Genomic DNA, 21483 nt, shown 5'->3' with positions numbered 1-21483 from the left:
GAGCCTCTAAGTGCCAGACACACCAGCTGCTTCTAGGGTCAATCCATAGGGACAACCTCCCACATTCATGTCCAGGGCCAAGTCAGAAGCCTTAAAAACAAATATCTCTAATTCTACCAAAGTACAGCAGATTGAGGGGATATTTGATTGCACACCGACCTACCAAGTACCTCCACAGCTGCCTCTGAGCCCTGCTTGGCAGGAATAGCTCAGTTCCCTTCCCGAGTTACTGCTCAAGGCTTGTACATGAGTTCCAGGACATTCCCTCCCACTCCAGAATCCCTTACTTTAGCATCATCCCTTCCTGGAGAAGCAGACAAGGCACATGGAGAGAAATTAATCTAAGCTGGAGGCCTCCTGGAAACCCCAGTTTTCCCTGAGTAGCTTTTTTCTTCCAGATTTAAATGGGATGTCTCCATCCCTGTTACTGTACCTCCAGCCTGGTTCAACCAGAGTTCAGAAAATCCACAGAGTGGAAACATTTGGGGCCAAAAGATGCCATACTACTGAGGGAAGTGGGGTAAGAGGACAGGGGGATGTGATTCTCATGGAGTCACAGAGAACCCTGGGCTCAATGGCCTGGGAAGGTTTCTCAAGTATTACATTTTACCTGCTGATGAATCCTTAGGGATCCCAGCCACCCTGGAGAGCTGCACACTTGGCCACACACTTCCTAAGCAGGGAATAGGCAAAGCCCAGTTCCTGATTAACTGCTCCAATGTAGAAATGTGATGTTTCAGCTGAGAGAATCCTTTGCCTCCGCCAAGGCTCATTAGACAAATGGTTTAAGCAAGAGATGGTGCCAACAGTGATGGGATCCCTGTGGAGAAGGAGAGAGAGAGCTCTTTGCCTGATATGATGGGAAGAGAAGAAAAAAACCCCAATTGATGCATTCATGTAGCTCTCAAGGAGGCTCTAGAAGGCATCTGCCTGCTCACAGGGCTTTCCTCACCTTCCCTTTACTGCTTTCTCCATGGATCCCTGTGAAACGCGGAGAGGTCGATCCTGACAACAGACATCCCAGCAGCAATTCCTGCCCCAGAGAGCAGGAATTTCTCCAGCCAGGGCAAACTGAGGTTTAGGTTGGACAATACAAAAAATTTCATCCCCAAAATGGTTGTCCAGTCCTGGCACAGCTGCCCATGACAGTGGTGGAGTCACCAGTCCTGGAGGGATTTAAAAAAACCATGTGCATGTGGCACTTGATTAATGGTGGCCTTGGCAGTGCTGGGGAAAATTTGACTCCATTATCTCAGAGGGCTTTTTCAACCTCAAAGATTATGATTTTACTGCCCAAACCAGTACATTCCTGGGTTTACAGCTAAAGCCCCCAAACCTCCCTCACTGCTCCCATATCAGCCCAGCACTACGTGCTGGGATTCCTGCTCAGCTGCAGACTCACAGAAATTCAGCCTCAGAGCATCCAACTCCTCTCTGTTTAACAACAACAACATTGAGGGGCCTCCTCAATGCCAGCAAAACCCTTTTCCTGCTGTCTCACCCTTTGCCAAGAGACGAATGAGCAGCAACGAGGAGCAGGCTCCCTGCTCCCAGCTGCTCCAGAGTTACACACTCCCAGTGAATCCCTGCCTTTTTCCCTTTCTCTGCAGTCCCAGCAACACAGTCATGACCCAGGGTCTAGGTTGGGTCCCACCTCCCAGAGAATCATCATGGTTGAAAAAGACCTTCAAGATCATCCATCCAAGTCCATCCCATACTGCCACTGTAGCCCCATAACACCTAAATCACATCACCCAGCAAGATCCAGACACCCTTTAAACAACTCCAGGGATGGTGCCTCCACCAACTCCCTGGGCAGTCCCTTCCAGTGCCTGACCAGCCCAGCACTGAACAGACTGATAGGGTCCATTAGTACACTTGAATTGCCCTGACCAGCCCCCTGGGACCTCCTCACACACTCATGGCCCATGAGCTCCACATGAGCCCAAGCCTGAGCATCCAGCCCTGGCCTGGGCTGTTGTGGGTGGCCCTGGTTCAGCTCTGCCCAGGGATTCATTCTGTGGACAGTCCTCAGATCTTTATTAATAGAAGCCCAAGATGGTTTGGGTGAGAAGGGACATTAAAGATCATCTCATTCCACCACTGTGTCATGGGCAGGGCACCTTCCACTATTCCAGGTTGCTCCAAGCCCTGTCCAACCTGGCCTTGGATGCTTTCAGGCATGGGGCAGCCACAGCGTCTCAGAGCAGCCTGGGTCAGGGCCTCCCCACCTTCACAGGGAAAAATTCCTTCCCAATATCCCAACTAACCCTGCCCTCTGGCAGTGGGAAGCCATTCCCCTTGTCCTCTCCCTCCATGCCTTGTCCCAAGTCCCTCTCCAGCTCTCCTGGAGCCCCTTTAGGCCCTGGAAGGGGCTCTAAGGTCTCCCTGGAACCTTCTCTTCCCCTGGAGCATCCCTCTCCAGGTGAACACCCCAGCTCTCCCAGCCTGGCTCCAGAGCAGAGGAACTCCAGCCCTCTGAGCATCTCCATGGCCTCCTCTGAACTTGCTCCAGAAGCTCCACATCCTTCTGCTGCTGTTGGGTCCCAGGGCTGGAGGCAGCTCTGCAGTGGGGTCTCACATGGCAGGGCAGAGGGGCAGAACCCCCCTCGCCTGCTGCCCACACTAGGGGATCAGCCCAGGGCTTGGGGAGTTTCTGGGCTGAGGCATATCCAGGTCTCACCCACCGACACCCCCAAGTCATTCTCCCAGGGCTGCTCCATCTGCTCACCCCCAGCCTGGACCCATCCCAGGGTCACCCTGATCCAGCCGCAGCATCTGGAATTTGGCCGTATTAAACCTCTTGAGCTTCCCATGGGCCACTTCTGAGCTTGTCCAGGTCCCTCACAATGACTCTCTCCCTCAGGGGTGTCCCTGCCCCCTCAGCTCAGTGTCACCTACAAACCTGCTCGGGGTGCCCTAGGTCCCTTTATTTGTCATTAATGAAGATATTACATAATGCTGGTCCCAGTACAGACCCCTGAGGGACACTACTGATCCCAGCACAGATCCATTAAGGACACCACTGTCACTAATGTCCACTGGGACTCTGAGCCATTGACCAAAACCACCTGGATGTGACCATCAACCAGTTCCTTATCCACCTGGTAATCCACCTGTTAAATCCATCTCTCCAATATAGAGGATACTGGGGGAGAACCACATCAAATGATTACAGAAGTCTAGATAAATGACATCTGTCAGCTTTCCCTCATCACTGATGGAGTCACTGCTGTTGAGCTTCTCATCCACCAATACCCCAGGTCCTTCTGTTCAGGGCTGGTCCATTCATCCCCCAGCCTGGAGTTGTGCTGGGGGTCACCCCAACCCAGGGGCAGGATCTCATCCTTGGCCTTGCTGAATTTCATGAGGTTCACACAATCCCACCTCTCCAACCATCCAGCTCCCTCTGGATGCCCCATCCCTTTCCTCCAGTGTGTGACCCCACCAAACATCTCACTGTCAGCATCATGCTGAGGGTATCTCAATCCCACTTGTCCATGTCACTGACAAAGACAGCACTGGTCCCAACACAGACCCTTGGGACACCACTTGTCACTGGTCTCCACTCAGACATACTTGTCTACAGCTGCAGACCACAATGCTTTGAGTGCCACCATCCAGCCAATTCCTTATCCAGTGAGTGTTCCACCCATCAGATCCATGTCTCTCCAGTTTTGAGACAAGGCTGTCCTACAGGACAGTGTCAAATGCTTTGCACACTCCAGGTAGTTGATGTCTGTTGCTCTGCCCTCACCTATCAGCACTGTCACCTTGTCATAGAAGGCCACCAAATTTGTCAGGCACAATTTGTCTTCAGAGAAGCCATGTTGGTTGTCACCAATCACCTTTTATTTTCCATATGCCTTAGCACAGTTTCCAGATGGATCTTCTCCATGATCTTGCTGGACACCAGTGTGACTGACTGGCCTGTAGCATATTGCATCTGCCTTCTCTTTTGAAAAACAGGGTCAAATTTTCCATTTTCCAGTCAGTGGGAACTTCACTCAACTGCCACAACTTCTCAACTGTGATGGAGAGTGGCTTAGGAACTTCCTCTGCCAGTTCCCCCAAGATCCATAGATGCATCTCTTTAGGTCCCACAGACCTGTGCACCTTCATATTCCTTAAATATTCCTTTACTGGAGTATTTTAGATACTCCAGTAGAAGATACTTTATCTTCTCAAGCCCAGAGAAAGGAACAGAGCTGGTGAAGAGTATGGAGCATAAGTCCTCTTAGGAATGGATGAGGGAGCTGGGGGGCTCAGCCTGGAGAAAAGGAGGCTCAGGGGGGACCTTGTGGCTCTGCACAACTCCTGACAGGAGGGGGCAGCCAGAGGAGGTCAGGCTCTGCTCCCAGGGAACAAAGGACAGGACAAGAAGAAACGGCTTCAAGTTGTACCAGGAAAGTCTCAGGTTGGACATCAGGAGCAATTTCTTCCTGGAAGGGGTGATCAAGCATTGAAGGGTTTTCCCAGGGAGATGAAGCAGTTGCCACGCCTGGAGGTGTCCAAGGAATGCCTGAACGTGGCACTCAGTGCTGTGGGCTGAGTGGCAAGGTAGGTATTGGTCACAGGTTGGACTTGATGACCTTGGAGGGCTTTTCCAACCTTAAAGGTTCTGGAATTCTGTGGTTCTCCTAGTGTGGGTGGTTCTTCCTTCTCCCAGTCCCTGCCTTTGCCCCTGCAACTCTGGCGGCGTGACTGAGTCACTTCCCAGTGAAGACTGGGGCACAAACACTGAGAACCTCAGACTTCTCCATGTCCTGGGAAAGCAGGTGTCCTGTTTCCTTCTGGAGAGGGCCCACATTTTCCCCAGTCTTCCTTTTATCACCAATGTACCTATAGAAGCTTTTCTGTTGCCCTTGATGTCCCTGGCCAGACTTAACTCTACCAGGGCTTCAGATTTCCTAACCTGATCCTGGCTGCTCAGACAATCCCTCTGTATTCTTCCTAGACTGCCTGTCTTTGCTTCCAGACTCTTTGAGTTTGTCCAGGAGCTCCTTGTTCATCCTCACAGGCCTCCTGGAGTTTTTGTCCAAATTCCTCGTGCTTGGGATGTGTCACTCCTGAGCTTGGACATGATCCTTAAATACGAACAAGCTCTCCTGGGCCCCTCTTCCCTCCAGGGCTTTATCCCATAAGACTCAATGAAGGAGGTCCCTGAAGAGGCATCCTGAGTCCCAGGGCTCACTGTGCCCTCCTTGTTGCCCTGAGGATCCTGAATCCACCATTCCATGTTCGCTCAGCCCAGGCTGCCCTTGAGCTTCTCATTCCCTACCAGGTCGTCCTTGGTGGTGAGCATAAGGTCCAGCACAGCTCCTCTCCGTGCTGGCTCCTCTCTCACCTGGAGTTTATCCTCAGCATTCCTGAACCTCCTGGATCAATTATGCTCTGCTGTGTTGTGAATGTGACACTGCTATTGTCTGTCCAGAGCTTCATCTGCTGGGTGTTCCTGGTACAGCCCCCTAAAAGCCACCCCCAGTTGGCTTCCTGGGCTGCACCTGGCAATGCCCAGATCTGGGTCAGTGCTGGGCTTTGCTACCTCACATTTATGGTCGGACTTGATGATCTTGAGGGCCTTTTCCAATCTAAATGATCCAATGATTCTATGTCTAGGACAGACCTCCGTGAAGGTTTGTGCCTCACACAGAAATTCTGGGGCTGTGGTGGGTCGCCAGTACAGGAGACAGGCACAAGGACAGTTCTGTCCAGGGACTCCAAGGCACCAGGTTTGGCTGATCTTGGCAACTTGCCTAGCACCATCTTCACTTCCTGATCAGTTCTGTCCAGCACTCACTGCCACTTCTGCTCTTTGGACTCTGAAATTCCTAAACGGTCTTCCACTGATTCTTGCCAGGAATTTGCTTGGAGTTGTAATTTATATCCTAAATCCATAGATTTTGTATGTACTTAGCACAGCAATCACACTGTGTAACACTTTCCTGCCAGGCTGGGCTGCACTCAGGGATGGCCACCAGTCACCTTCACTCCTGGGGTGACAGCCAGCATTTCCAGAACTCTTGTTCTTGTCACAGAGTCTTCATAAATCGCGGGAGTTCATGGATTAACGGGGCAGCAAAATCCAATCCATGCTGCAGATGGTGAGTCTGGATGAGGAGCAGCTCCAACAGCCTCAAGGTCCTTGGTTGTCAGAAGCCCTTTTGCTCCTCTTGGCACAACTTTCCCCCATTGACACATCAAGAGGCTTCTCTTGGCTCTCAGTGATCCCTGCAAACTTGCACTGGTGCTGTTCCAAGGAAGATCTCTCTCTTCCATACTCGGTTTCTGAACTCCACCAGGTGTTTTCCATCACTATACTGGACATAGCCCATTCATTTTCTTCCATCAAATCCTGGTCACATTTCTTCAAAATTTTGCAGTGAGGATTCTTCTCCAAACTTTGAGTACTTTATTGTCTCTACAGAAAACTCAAGCAAATGGACTACTTTGTTAGGGTAAAAGAGGCTCTGGGAGAAACATGGTGCATTGTAGAATGTCAATGCTGGAATCCTCAAGTGAAACAAGAGAATAAGAGAACTCGGCTTCATTAATTTTTTTTTGAGATCATTGGAAAATAAAGACATTTGTCAGAGAACAGTGAGCAAAGTCTGTTGGAAGAGCATCTACCAGGTGACTGCAGCACCAGACACACGACACAAGGCTGCCTCCATCTCCTTCCCAAGTCCCATTTCATCCTTTCAGGTGGGTTGGAGTCGATGTCCTTTGCGGTAGCCCCACATCATGCCATGTTTGGGATTTTGAGGAGACTGCTGATCACACACCCATGTTTTGAGGAGAGCTCCCATGACATCCAGATTTTTTCCTTCTCTTGCTGTGCACCCCCAGCAGGCTTAGGATGGACGGGAATTTGGGGATGGACAAGACTCTGGACAGTCTTCCCAGACTGATCAAAGGGATATTCCATACCACAGGAGGCCATGCACAGCAAATAAAAGCTTTATGAAAGCAGGAGGATGGAAGGACATTTCTGGTCACAGTATTTGTCTTCCAAGTGAATACTGTGCAGACGGAGACCCCAGAAATGGCTGATCTTCTGCCTGCTGACAGGATGTGGTGACTGAATTCCTGATATTACTTTTTGTGCAAGCGGCTTTTGCTTGACCCGTTAAACCCCTTTATCTCCACCCACAATTCCATTCTTCCATTTTCCCACATCCCGCAGCAACGGAGCAAGTGGAGCAGGTGAGTGTTTGGGGTTGGCCAAAGTAAATTCTGTCCCAAAACACCCATTCCATACACAGTGAGCCCATGGATACCACACTACCATCCTGACTTGCTTGTTCCACCACACTTCCCTCCTATCAAGTAATCTCAATCACTGCAGAGTTTATTTCCATTATTCACCATCCTTATTCACCCACCACTGTGCATTTGGTTCATCACCTTGGTCTAGCTTAAGATCTTCCCATTCCTGGAAGTGTCCAAGGCCAGGCTGGACGGGGCTTGGAGCAACCCGGGATAGTGGAAGGTGTCCCTGCCCATGGCAGGGGGTAGACTGAGATGAGCTTTAAGAACCATTACACACCAAACCCTTCTCTGATTCTGTGATTCTTCAGAGCAGGAACTTCATTTTTCTTCCCTTGTAAAAACCACTTCTGCCTCTCCAATCCATTGGAATTTTTCCCACTGTGAAAACTTAAATAAATAAGGAATACAGGACTAAGCTCTCCAAGAAACATCCATCCTCCACCAAAACCCTATAGATAAACTGAGCATTCATGGGATAATAAATGAAAACCCTGCAGATGAGAATCTGATTAAAATTAAACAAAATAAGAATAAAAACAAAAGTAAGGACAGTAAAAAAAAAGCCTTCCATGAACACAAATCTGCAGCAGAGCTTTGCCAGGATTGGTGATGTTTAACATAAATATAAACAGACAGGAACAAAGCAATAACAAACTCTGCTGGCAAAAAAAGTTATTATTTGGTGAAAGGGAAACTGAAAAACTGCAGAAGAAACCTGCAATGATCAAGGACATGGACAACAGAGGACAAGGAAAGGTGTCCCTACACATACAACAGAGCACGGTGGTGAATTACACACAAAGTTCTCCAAAAATTAGGATGTAAAGACAGTCTGAGGGCACATCCCCTCCTACAAGGTAAACTAAGGTACCACAACTGAAGGTGGCAAGAGACATGTTCAAACAACAACAAATTAAAAGACACTCATTGAGGATTGTTAAAGATACCACCCAGGGATAAAGAAGTCTTTTAGCTTCAAGAAATTATTATTAACAGAATTCTGATTAAAAAAAATACATCCCACTCTTCCAAAACAACCCCACAACCAAATTTCCACATTGCACAGCTGGCCATGGCCTTATAAAGGCTCACAATAATGACAGAGAGAACCATGAATCCAAACAACTGTCACAGGGTTCCTCCTGCCTCTGTCTTCACATCTGCAAGAGGTTTTGTATAGATATCTGCACTGTTACTGTCTAAAGTCCAATTCCCAGATAATTTAAATAGCATTTATTAACCACTGACTTTTGACCTCTTCTGAAAATTAACAGTTCTCAAGAGTTATCAAAGTTCTCATGCACATAAGAAAAACAAACAAAAAAGTATCTACAACTAGGGTTTGCAATTTTCATTGGGGTTCTAAAAGCCAGGTCATGGAATTCAAAAGGGGAAAGTTTATTTGCTGAGGCTAATACAGAACCCCCACTATTCAAAATATGGGGAATATGCTGGTAAAAATGCCCTTTGTCTGTGCTCTTGGATCATGTCCTAGAAGTAGAATTTAATGGTCAACTCTCTTATTTCTGGCATTTAACAAAAACCTACAGTTCTCTAAATACACACATACTTAAAATTCATCTAGTTCTTCCGTCTACCAGAAATATTCATTTAAGCAAGGGACTTCCTCTTGAAGTCACTGAAGAGGTGATGCACAAGGTTGGGATCCCCAGGCAGGGGTCTCAGCTCTGCTGCCTTTCCCGGCGCAGTTCCTCCAGCGCCGCGTTCTGCTGCCGCAGGGTCTGCTTCAGTCGCTTGATTCTTTCTTCCCGTATCGTCTCCTCCAGGTCCGGGGGAGCCATAGGGAAAGCATCATCTCGGAAAGAACCTTCCAGAATGGAAGTATCCTCTTCAGAAGTCACTAAAACTGAAATCCCTGGGTGGGTAGTGCCACTGTACCAGGGGAACGCGTCCTGCTCCAAGTCCCTCTCTTGGGACACTCCAACAAAGCCAGTGGGAACACTTGGCTGTGCTGGGGCTGGTGCAGGTGAAACACTCCTGTTATGTGCACTGGAACTTGAGCTGGTGATTTCTAAACTGGGACTTGTGGCTGATTTGATTGAAGTTCTCCTCCTCTTGCCACTGTCTGACAAAGGTGAGGATTTTATTTTCCTTTTCCTAATCAAATCTTCTTCCAGACCCACAATTATCTGCAGTTAGAAACAGACAAAATGCACTTCTGTTAAAGTTGGTATCAGTTACATTATAACACCAAGTTCTCTAAGCGCAAATTATAAGTTATTTGTTGCAAGCTTTTTAAAATTACTGCCTGGAAGAAGTTTCTTTCAGCAAAGGAACAAACATATTTTTGTGTTTGATGGTTTTCTAGCAAAGATTTCCAGTTAACAATTCCTTCTTTAGTCAATGCTGCATGTCTGCCTTTCCTGGCCTCATCCATCATCTCCTGTTGCTGTTTAAGTTAACAGTACTGCAAAACAAAAACTTTCTAATTTGATGGGAAAGTTCAGTGTAGATAAATTCTTCATGTCTACATTTCCAAAACCTCAATCTGAGGAGTAATGTCCATTATCAGACTAAATTCCTCACAGATGTTTTATTATTTGAATCATGGAATCACATCCTGGTTTGAGTGGGAAGAGACCTTAAATCCCATTCCATCCTACCCCTTGCCATGGGCAAGGACACCTTCCATGATACCAGGCCGCTCCAAGCTCCATCCAACCTGGTCTTGCACACTTCTAAGGGATGGGTTAATGCTAATGTTAAGAGCAGCCATGGATCTGCTCAACTATTAGCACAAAATTAGTAAACCTGAGAAAGTCTTTGAGTTGAGTAGAATCACACAGAAGAAAACGTAGCTGAACAGAAATACTTAGATGGATAAAATCCTTTCCATGCATTAACATGGAAGTTCTTCCATCCAGAAGTACCCAAACAATGACAAAGTTTGTAACAACATTTGTAATTCTAGAGGCTGGATAGATCCACAAGTAAATTTCTTTTAATTTCAAGTAAACCCATTCCTCTTCCTGTACCCACTGGACTGCTAGACAAACATAACTATCTGCAGAGGCTTAAATATAAATCAGGATCCTGAGGTCAGGTCCCTATTCCAACAAGGACCATTACCATAGTAGTAGAGACAGTCTTCTCAAAAGCATTTGTTGCTCAAGTTTCCTCCAGCAGAACCCAAAATTGAGAATAAAAATTCCTAGAGGGTGCTTGAGTCATGCAGAAATTTCAAACAAGTTCTAGGAACAATTCTCATAAAGATCCCCACAACTCCAACTCTCCTGGTGATTCCAGAGGTGGGAGGCTCCAAACACCCCCATCTCTTACTGACTAAACATACACTGCTTTCTGAGTGTGTTTAGCACTGAAAAATCTCAGGTACCTTTTCTTTAACACATTCCTGATGATGACTCATTACTTCCACATCCAATGAGGATGAACTGCAAGACTCATTTTTCCTTTCCAAGCTGTCACTGGAACAAACCCCTTCTTCTGGATTCTCACAGAAGGCCCTTAATGGTATTCTCGTAAGGTAAACTCTTTCCTCCTTAAAGAGACCAAATTTTTTCCTTAATTCCAAATATTGTCTCCAGTGTGAGTGCTCTTGGTGATTGATTTGAATAACCTTTCCCGGTGAATCCATCTTTACACATTGCATCTGAAATACAGAAACGGTGAGAGAGCCATCAATCACTCTCTCACTATATATATCTATAAATAGATAACATATATTAATATACAAAAAGTAAGTACTAGAAAGACAGGTGAACGTTTATTTTCTCTGCCATTCCCCAAGAGCTACATTTAACACAGGTAACATTTGACACAGATAAACTGATTTTCATAAATTATATGCAAATTATTATAGGTCTAACACTCGTTATTTAATACCTTTAGTACATTGTGGAACATCCCAAAAATGTCCAGGCCAACCAAAACCCACAGAAATAAAAGAAGCAACAAGAGAATCACTTGTTCTACCCTTTCAAAGTACCAAAGAAAGAGGAGGGAAGAGCAAGTAGTGTCTTTACTCTGCAATCCAGGGCTTTGCAAATTTAGGGACAAGAACACCAAATTTGCTGAGCTATTTCTCACCAAGGTTAAAGCAAATGCTGAGACTCAGCATCACACAGCACTGAAGAAAATAAACGGTATTTCAACCATTTTTCAGTTGACAAACAATCAAAAACTAGGTATTACAGTCTGTTGCAACAATTAAATGTCTACAATCTGCAAAAAAACACTCAGCTGACATTTCTGTTCTTCCTGGACAACATAAACAAATTTCAGATTTTTTTTTCTTTGGAGACAAATTCATTCTGGCCTCTGGAGCTACTAAAAACATGATCCCCAATCCTGTGTGGGGAGTTTGAGGAATGGAGGCTTACAACTTTTAACATATTTTCAACATTATGACCTTAAAAGAATATGTCAATTCAGCCATTAAGGATCTCAAGAGTTCCTTCTGCCTGGCATGGACCCAGGAGCGAAGGAGGTGGACCCTCCTCACCAGGGCAGGGGAGGAAGGAAACACAGCTCCTGCCCATGGCTGTCAGAGCCTGGAGCTGACAGTGCTACCCCAGAGCTTGCCTCTGGAGGACAAACTCTGCTCTTCCAACTTATTTTCCTCTTGTGAAGCCACAAACTTGTCCTTCTCTACCCTACATCACCCCTACAGCCCTAAGGTTGTGCTGTAAGCATGTGGCATCAACATCTAAGAGCTCAAACCATGAACTGCCTCCCTGGAGTCCAGTTATTGCTGACCATTTATCTTGGGAGGAAATCAATAGCCATCTTTCCTCTGTCCCTTTCTTTTCTATGCATTTCTCACTCACACAATGCAAAATTATTGGGAAAAAGGCCATTTATTGACTAGAACCAATCTTAGAGCAGCATTTCCAGGATACCTGGTCACAAAAATGTGTGAACTCATCAAGAGTAATTTCATCCACCTAAAACCAGGACCACAGAACCACTGAGCAGCATGTTTATGATTTATTACCTTTGGCCAGTCTTCACTGACAGCACATTCCTGCTTAGCCTGAGGTAACACAGCCCCTGCTGCTCTTGTGGAATGACTCATGTCTTTGCCATTTTGCCACACACTCTCCTGCATCCCTACTGCTGGAACTGGGATCACTTCACTGCAAGAAATGCTCTTGGTGAAGGGCAAACTCTGTCTCTGGATTACAGTGGGATCCTGCTGGTTAGCACTTGGTGTCAGCAGAGCTGCAGATGTGGATTTTAAGTCATTTCTTAAGCTAATGTGGGATGAATTTTTGGAAACTGTACATGGTTTTGGGTCTTTCTGAGACAGCACCACTCCTTTGCTTTTTGACAATACCAGATTCACCACTTTACTGGTTATTTTATTGACTTCAGTAGAATCAATTTGCTCGGGTGTCTCCTTTTTAAGTAAAGCATCAGAAGAGGGAGATGTCTGTTTGTCAGCCTGGGCTGACAGAACATCAGAGCCTTTTTTGGTCAATAAATAGACTTTCCCATTGTACATGACCAGAGCATTATCTTTTAAACGTGTGATTTTGGTTTGGCTTCCACCAGGACCATTAGAACAGAGTGGCAAAATATTTGCAGGGTTAACTTCTACATTCTTCGTGTCTGACAAAGTTTTCAGGATCTTGGAAGCCACATTACTTGAAGACTTTACAGGGATACGACAAGCTGCTGAGAATGGGGCAGTTTCTTGCACAATCCATTTCATGGGAGTTTGCTGGCACTGCTGCCCCTCGGATGTGACTGGCTCAGGAGAAGAACCAGATCCCTTCTGGGCAGCTGTCACTATCAGTGTCTTTGAAACTTCTGTGGCAGGTTGAGGGCAAAAGCTCTGCAAGTGCTTGGGCAGGACTTGGGAGGTTTTCACTGTGTTTACGGGTGACACGTAAATCACTGTTGGTGCTTTTGTACTGTCAGCCCCTCCAGACACATTGGTGGCTGCAGCTGCCAGGATTTTTTGCTGTATTGCAGGTGGCAAAAGAGACGCTGGGACAGATTTCACTTCTGCATCAGCTGGAATCTGGAGGTGGTGTCCGGAGGGCAGCATTGGAGACTTAACAGTCACTGGGAGGGGTTTGGTGCTCACCACCGTGTAGGTTGGGCTGCTCTGGTGAGAGGAGCTCGTGATGGCCATGTTCTGCAAGGACACTCCATCCATGGGCACAGAGCTGCTCTGGGCATTGGCAGCTGCGTTTGGAATCAAGCTTTCCTTTTCAGAACCTGCCCTAGCACTTTCCTGCTTGTCTAACGTCCTCGTAAGAATAATCTTTCCAGGATTAGGTGGCTGAAAAACCGGTATCTTAACAGATGAAGGTGCAGCAGTATTGCCAATCTGTGTCTTAAAAGTAAGATGGACTGGGCTAGAAACATTTGCGTTAGAATTATTTGGCATGGCTGGAGACTGAACTATTGGCACAAAGCTTCTGGAAGTTTTAGAAATGGGAAGCAATTTCAGAAGGTTTTTTCCATCTGGTCCCGTTGTCTGAATGACTCGGTACATACAGCCTGCAATGCTTAACAAAGAAAAGGGAAAAGAGAGAAAAATGAAAGGCAGTGTAAGTGAATAAGCATAGGTACTTTAATTCATGAGCATCAGTGAACTCTACACCCAGGGCTGAAGCATATTAACTCCGGAAAATGACTGAGCTAATCTTCAGGAGCTTCCTACTGACCTACCCGGGTTTTCATTTCAGACCACCTCAGACTGAAAATAGTGTCCAACTTCAACACCCCAGAGTAACAAGAAATGGCATCTTTTTCAGATTAAAAATAAGTTAAAAGATGCCAGGAAACACCTCACATTACCTCCGCCTCCCCTCACGGGGCCTTTCATTTTGAAAATGAAACCACTACCTCCCGATTTCCCAGAGAAGCCATATTCTTCCCTTTCCCACCTCCCTGTTACTACTTATATCCTTCCTGAGTGCTATGAACCATGAATTTCAGGAACACTTCAGGAAAATACAGGCAGAGTAGTTGCAAGGCAAGATGGAAGCAGAAATTACTTCAGACACAACAAAGGAATTTGGAAGCAGGATGTGTTTATCTTGTGGAACAGGTGGCTCCTGTCCCTCCATTGCACCTGCCTGGCCATTCTTGAGGCAGATACAGACCACAGAGGTGGTTTGTCCTCAAAGAGATGGAAAACCCTCAAATACTACTGGGTTATAAACATTTTTGAGAACAGAAGTCTAAGTCTGGGAAGGAAAAGGCTTCAAAACCAAGGAAGAACACATGGAAACACTAGGGACATCTCAAAGAGAAAACAAAGATTTCTTGTAGGTGAAGGTAAGAACTCATCAAGAGACCAACAGATCTTGTCAAAACACAAGTTAGTTGTGACTCTTCCAAATGCCAAGATTTTCTGAGTCCATGGCAAGACAAAGAACCTTTTCCACTCTGGTGGAGTTTGCCCAAAGCAAGCTCTTCTGCAAAGAGCTCCTGGACTCTGAGCAGAACAATCTACTGGCCAAAGCACTGCAGAGACATGTGTGGGTAAACAGAGCTGCCCTCACTGGAATGAAGAGACCAAATCTCTGGAAGTTGTTTCCTGACAGCAGATCCAGAGTGATTAACAGGCAGAGCTGCCAACTCCACCTGGAGTCACCAAGAGCACCAGCTCCATCCCATCGACCTCATACATCAGTAAATGCCTTGGGAAGACAAACATGGGAATGTTCCCAGTCCCATCCCAAAGACATCAGTGCTGTGTTCTGCTTTCTGTCACGTAGTTTTGAAACCAGCATTTTTTCTGTTTTTTTGGGCTTCTGACTCAGCTTGGAGTAGTGTCTGGGAGAGCTCAGTCCTGCCTCCTACCACTGTGTCTGCTCAGGAGTCAACCAATCTTCACCTTTTTGCCTTTTCCCATCAAGTGAGAAGTCACAGGAATGCTCTTCACTCCCAAAGCTGGGCAGTTGCTGCTATGGGTCCCATTCCCCTGGGGACTGACACAAACACCCCACTGCTGACTGCCCAACACACAGAGGCATCAAGGACACAGAGCTTTCCTTGCTGTGACCTTGGAATTAACTCCCATACCTAGTATGTTAGTACAATGCCTCATTTCCTGTCACAATGTGTGAACACCGAGATTTTTACATAAGGTAACAGAGCAGCGGGCAGGAAATTCTGCAGTACTTTTGTTTTTAAGGTACTGAAAATTAAAATATGGGCAATATATCACACAGTTCCTAATGGAAGCTGTCATTAAAGGGCTTAGGAGCAAAATGGCATTGGATGCTTTGGAATCAGAAATGAAAGTTGAGATGGACTAGCACTGACAGGCAACAATCTGACAGAAAACAGTTTTACTTAAATGAAGAGGAAGTAGAAAAATTTGTGTGTTTGAACATAATTAAAGCAGAGAAAAAAGACTTTTGAAGAACTTTAAATCTTCTAGCACTACTGACAATGCAAATGAGGCACAGCACCAGCTCCTGGACAACACTTTGTTCTGTGCTTTGAATCTCTCAACACTTCTTCCACAACTTCATGATCTACAACCTCAACTGTGCTTCTATATATAAGAAGTAAAGGCAAATTCAGAAGGATTTTTTCAGCAAGTCACACAAATGTGGAAGTGCTGAACAGTGAAACAGGCACTTACCTGCGCCCCCAACTAACTAGGGCTGCAAACTGGCACCAAGAAGAAACCTCCAAAGAGGCTTGTTCCTCCACCTGTCAAAGCAAGGGGACATTTCTAACTTTTGGGCAAGAGGAGGGGGAACAGACCAGAGGGAGAGGAAGCAAGAAAAACAGGGAGAGATGAGCTGATGATATATTTGCATCAATATGTTCCTCTGCCAGTTTGCAGTGCTCACCTCCTCATTCCACCTGGAATCACCACTCACCTCCAGCTCAACGAACTCAAAAACTGGTTTTGACTTGCTACAAACAGGAACTTTAAAAGTAGGCTGGGGGGAAAAGCACCAGTAAAAAAAATCTCATTTGCCTGAATTTCAGATCATTCTACTTTTAATGGTTACAGAACGCAACTGTAGCTTTTTATCTCCATGAAGAAGAGCAAGACGCTCCAAAATCATAATTGTCTGGGCAATAGCATTCTTTAATTTGAAACAAATATCAGGTAATTACATGTTTGGAGAATGACAAAAGGCTCAAGGATAGGCAGGAGAGAATGAAAAGTCCAACAAGATACCAAGAAGTGGAATTCACACATATTTACTCCAACAACAGAGGAAAGAATCCCAGCAAATCTTTTTAGCTCTCTTAAGTTGAAAAGGCTTCATTGCAATAATTTCACATCATAAAGCTTTTCCCAGGTGATACATAAAAACAACCACAAGGAAGTTTCATGTTACCAGAATAAAATAAAGCACTGTCGCACTGTGCCCATACATTTATGAGTGATGAAGAGTTAGAAATTGTTTTGCTTCAGTCTTCAAGGTTACTGCTTCCTTGAATTAATGAATCTTTACAAATGTCTTAAGCAGAATGAAAAAAACTCCCTCAGTATTCCCTTTTTAGGGTGTCAGATTAATTTGGTTAAAGAACAGGTTAATTTCTTTTCCTAACCAAAAAGAGAAGAAAAAAAAAAGGAAATCTGTATCATGCCAGGTTGTCCATGGGGACTTCTCCCATAGTTACTGAAGTAGAGTTTTCTTTCTCCTCTTCATCCTCCTTCGCTTCCAACCCCGTAAGAATAAACCTCCTCAAGTCTCATACACAAACACTCAGAAATAATTGTGTTGTCATGATACTTTAGAAAGGCCTAAGGCAGATCGATAAACAAACCTTGAGGGAAATAAGCTCATGGAAGACCAAAAAAATGGTGGACTGGAAGAAATCTTATTTAACATCACCAAAGAAATTACCAAATTCAATAAAAACAATAGAATAAAATTCTGTGACATTCACAGAGGAATCTGTCAACCAGATTAATTTTTTTTGACCCAAAAAGGAGATTTCTTTTGGTGAACAGTCTGTGTGTGGCAACACTGACACCTCCCTATGGATGTGGCATTAAGGAAGGCAGGAAAGCCGAGAGAACAGAAAGAAACTGGGAGATTTATTTCTTTACTTATTTCAAAACAAAAATTTAAAAAAAAATCTACATTTCCTCCAGTTCACCAGAATTCCTGTTTTCTTGACCAGACACACCAGTTTTACTGTCCAAACTTCTCTTTCTGTTCATTACTCTCAGTAAGCAGCACATAACACAAAATATTGAGTATTCAAACATTTGCTTTCTACCCTTTATGCTTCCATTAACAAAAACACCCACGGAATATTTTCAAGAAATAGGAATATTTATTTCTGCCAAATAAATTCATTCACCAAATCCAGTGCAAACACCAGCACATGATTCCCACAGATATCCTGACAGTGCCACTAAAAAATGCATCAGCAGAGACCAGAGACTGGCTCAATTTTCCTGCAAAGTCTCAGAAGGAACAATGAGCTACTTTTCCATCTGCCTTCACTCCCAACTGTTCCTTTAGGCACAACTTTAATCTACAAATGTGAATAAATAACCAGGGACTATCGGCCATTCCAGAGAACCAAAAGAATTTCTTTTAATGGGTTCAGTTGGATCCAGGAAGTGGCAAAGTAACTGTTTATTGTCAATTGGAAATGTGCACCCAGGGACAAAGTAAAATTAATTGATTGTAGTTGATACATATTTATTTTACACAGCTGCATTCATTCCATGGATTATTTTAAAATTGTAATAAAAGAATAGTAATGATAATAATAAATACATAGTAACATATAATCTAGATAATATACAATAACCATCATTACCATCATCATCTAAAGGAAATCAAAAAATTGATGTTGAATTTGGAGGAATCCTGACCAGAATTTCAGCGCAAGCTATCTCATGATCTGAGGTTTTATCCTAAACCAGAAGCTTTCCATAATGGCAGAGAAAACACTTTCTGTTTGACAGTAATTGTTTCTTGGAACTCTTTTCATCCACTGTGTAATATTCCCTGGAGTAGAGACAACTGTGGATGTGCAAACTGCCAGGAAACAGCCCCTGAGCTCTACTATCAACCACAGCTCTCTGCATCCATGACCAAATCCTCCTCCACCACAAAAGCTCGGGAAGAATCTGTGACCATCACCAACACCCAGCGTGGATCCCACGGCAGCCCCGGGATTCACAAACCACCCAGAACTCATCCCAGAACACACAAAGCATCCTGAGAACCCTGAGAGACAAGGGAAGGTAGCAGAGCCAAAGCACGGCTGGGCCGGTGGAGCTCCGCAGCAAGAACGGAGGCACAGAGAGCTGGGCAGCCCGAGACTCCCTGGGCACAACTCCAGCCAGGACAGCCCAGCACAGCCACCTCTTCGGGGTTTGATCACAGTGAGGGATCAGTGAAACTAACCCAGAGAGTCCAGGGAAGAGAACAGGGCCGGGAAGGGGCTGCAGCACCAGGAGCGGCTGAGGGAGCTGGGAAAGGGGCTCAGCCTGGAGAGAAGGAGGCTCAGGGGCGACCTTCTGGCTCTGCACAACTCCTGACAGGAGAGGGCAGCCGGATGATGTTGGGCTGTGTTCCCTGGGAGCCGCAAGTTTTGCTAGGGGAGGTTCAGGTTGGATACTGGAGAAAATTTCTTCAAGGAAAGGGTGGCCAAGCATCATAAAAGGCTTCTCAAGGCAGAGGTGGAGTCACCATCCGTGGAAGTGTTTAAAAAAATGCATAGATGAAGGACTTGGGGACATGGGTTTGTGGTGAATGCGGCATTGCTGGGGGGATAGTTGGACTCATTGACCTTTAAGAGCTTTTCCAACGGAAATAATTCCGTGACTGTGAAAGGTTCAGTTCCTCTCCCATCCCCACTCCCCCTTTCCCGGCTACCTCCAGCACACCCCACCCTCACCGCGATGTGGCAGCAGTGACAACAAATACCAAGAGCCCCCGAGAGCAAAACACAACCAGAACAAAACTCAACCAAAACTCAACCAAAACACAACCAAAACACACCCAAAACACAACCAAAACTCAACCAAAACTCAACCAAAACTCAAGTGGCGTCAAGCCGGAGACGACACCGCACGCGGGAGGAGCTGGAACTGCCCCCGGCCGCTCCGCTCCGCCTGGAACGGGAACGGGAAAACGAAAGGAGAAAGGAAGGGAAGAGGGAAAAGGACAAGAAAAGGACGGGCTAGACCGGGATAAGAAAGAGACGGGAAAAGAAGGATAATAAAGGAATGGAGGGGAACGGAACGAACAGGACGACGCGCTCCCCGCCGCCTCCCGCCAGTCCCGCCGGGGCCGCCGCCGCCCCCGCCCTCCCCTCTCCGCCCACGGGTCCCGGCGGGCGGGGAGGGGCGGGACCGTACCTGGCGGGGCGTCCCTGCGAGGCGGAGCCCCGGGCCCGCCCGTACTCACAACTGCGGCCGCCGCCCCGGGCTCCGCGACATGGCGGGGCGGCCCCGCCGCGGCTCCGCATGCGCGTCACTTCCGCCCGCCCCGCCCCTGCCGCCGCCGCTTCCGGGACGCCGCTTCCGGGAAGTGGCGCCGCCCGGCGGCCACGAGCGGCAGCGCGGGGGTGGTGCTTCCGGTGCGGGCGGAAACGGGTGGGGCGGGGCCGGCTCGGAGGGCGGAGCCACGGGCTGGCCACGGGACGGCGCCACTGAGCCGGGACGGGCGGCTACTGGGCAATTTGCATATGCAAATGTGTGCTATAATGTATGCAACAGCAGGCGTCTGTCAGAGAGAGCGGGGTGAATACATGCACACGTGAGCAGCATTGCCTGCTGTCAGTGAGCTCTATATGTAATATATGTTGTGTAATATATGACATTAATAACATGAATAATAGCTCATCTAGTACTATCATGATATAATTCTAGAATTATAATTAATCGTGGTAAAATAATAAATTTAAATTAAAGTCATAAATAATGACATTTATAATCAAATAGAATGAAAATTTATCATTATTCTCTTACATTTTATATAATCTGTACTATAGATTACTCAAAGTAAATATATTATTATACTACATATATTACATCATATCATATATCATATAGTATGATATTATATTATATATATTATATTACATTATATTATATTACATTATATTATATCATATATTACATTATATTACATTATATTACATTATATTATATTTATTATATTATATTTTGATATTTTATTATATTATTATAGTGGCAAAACTTATCAGGTTGACAAGGTGAGGATTGATCACAGGTTGGAGTCGATGATCCTGGGGGGCTTTTCCAACCTCAGCAATTCCATGACTTGCAATATCAGACTCTCTATTCCATGGAAGGGAAGAGTTTCAAAATCACCTGGTAAAATTTTGCTTTCCCCAACCATCAATTGCCCAAGTGACACAAAATGCTGGGGACACGTTTGGCTGCTCTCTGAACAGCTTTGGCAGCTGTGCTCTCCGTCGGTGTCACCAGGCTCATCCTCCTTCCTCGGCAGGGATGGTAAACCAGGATCATGCCAGCCCAAATCCCAACTTCAGAGAGCTCCAGCTGCTTCCCCAGCTCCGAGCCAACACACTGACAGTCACCACTGGGGCCAGACATGGCGCTTCATGGCACGTTATCCATGAAGACAGGCCAGGATGGATGGGCCTGGAGCACCCTGGGATAGTGGAAGGCATCCCTGCCCATGGCAGCGGGTGGGACAGGATGAGCTTTAAAGTCCCTCCCAAGCCAAACCAGTCTGGGGTTCTGAGATTCTGAGTTGTTACAAAACTGCTTGAGAGATTCTTGTCACTGATTTTCATGTTGCTCCTTGGGAACAGACTGAAAGACCCTTTCATATTCTGTCCTCTCTCTTGCCCCATGACCACGATCACAGAATCCCAGAATCACTTAGGTTGAAAAAGATTTCCAAGACCACCAAATCCAACCTGTGACCAGCCATCAGCTGGACAAGACCACTGAGTGCCACAAGCAGTCACTCCTTGAAAATGTCCAAGGACAATGACTCTACCAACAATGGAGCCTCCATTTCCCTCCTCCACCTCAAGCAAGAGAATGAGTCAAAACTCTCCGGATTTGTAAATGTCCAGACTGTGGTAACAACAGGGTGTTGGGGCAATACAGGTGGGTGTGTCCTGAAGAAACCACACCCATCCCATGAAGTACCCACCCTATAGAAGGAGAAAGACAAGGAACCATGAGCATCAGAGGGGAGTTTTTATACACTGGCCACATCCCCCATTCCCCATCCCCAGTGCACTACCCAGGCTAGAGGGAAAGGGAGG

General features: G+C 46.1%; 1 protein-coding gene across 5 annotated transcripts; it reads right to left on the bottom strand.

The window, feature by feature from the left end:
* Positions 1–352: 352 nt before the first annotated feature.
* LRIF1 (ligand dependent nuclear receptor interacting factor 1) lies at positions 353–19693 on the bottom strand. Of its 5 annotated transcripts, XR_004061406.1 has the most exons (6): positions 19574–19693; positions 15866–15936; positions 12248–13772; positions 10628–10903; positions 8843–9422; positions 353–820 (listed from the first exon to the last, which is right to left on the bottom strand). XR_004061406.1 is itself a non-coding variant. In XM_030965904.1 (5 exons), exons 3-5 carry the CDS (start codon positions 13757–13759, stop codon positions 8955–8957), a joined length of 2256 nt encoding a protein of 751 aa, XP_030821764.1. In that variant the 5' UTR covers positions 13760–13772; positions 15866–15936; positions 19574–19693; the 3' UTR covers positions 8240–8954. The 5 variants fall into 5 exon arrangements, 4 of the variants coding, with proteins under 4 accessions (XP_030821764.1, XP_030821767.1, XP_030821766.1 ...); XM_030965904.1 differs by lacking the exon at positions 353–820 and having other exon boundaries at positions 8240–9422; XM_030965907.1 differs by lacking the exon at positions 353–820 and having other exon boundaries at positions 8240–9422; positions 12248–13764.
* Between the last annotated feature and the right edge of the window lie 1790 nt (positions 19694–21483).

This window comes from Camarhynchus parvulus, chromosome 26, assembly GCF_901933205.1.
Source record: "Camarhynchus parvulus chromosome 26, STF_HiC, whole genome shotgun sequence".
Taxonomy (NCBI): Eukaryota; Metazoa; Chordata; class Aves; order Passeriformes; family Thraupidae; genus Camarhynchus; species Camarhynchus parvulus.
Note: the sequence above shows the minus strand (reverse complement) of the source record. Positions and strands in the feature narration are given on the sequence as shown.

What these genes read in the sequence shown, in the direction of transcription:
- LRIF1 (XM_030965904.1), bottom strand. Translation starts at nt 13,759, where the DNA reads ATGTACCGAGTCATTCAGACAACGGGACCAGATGGAAAAAACCTTCTG. An exon ending in TCAGTGAAGACTGGCCAAAG is followed by an intron (nt 10,904 to 12,247) that starts GTAATAAATCAT and finishes TCTGTATTTCAG; the next exon opens with ATGCAATGTGTAAAGATGGA. An exon ending in AGGAATGTGTTAAAGAAAAG is followed by an intron (nt 9,423 to 10,627) that starts GTACCTGAGATT and finishes TTCTAACTGCAG; the next exon opens with ATAATTGTGGGTCTGGAAGA.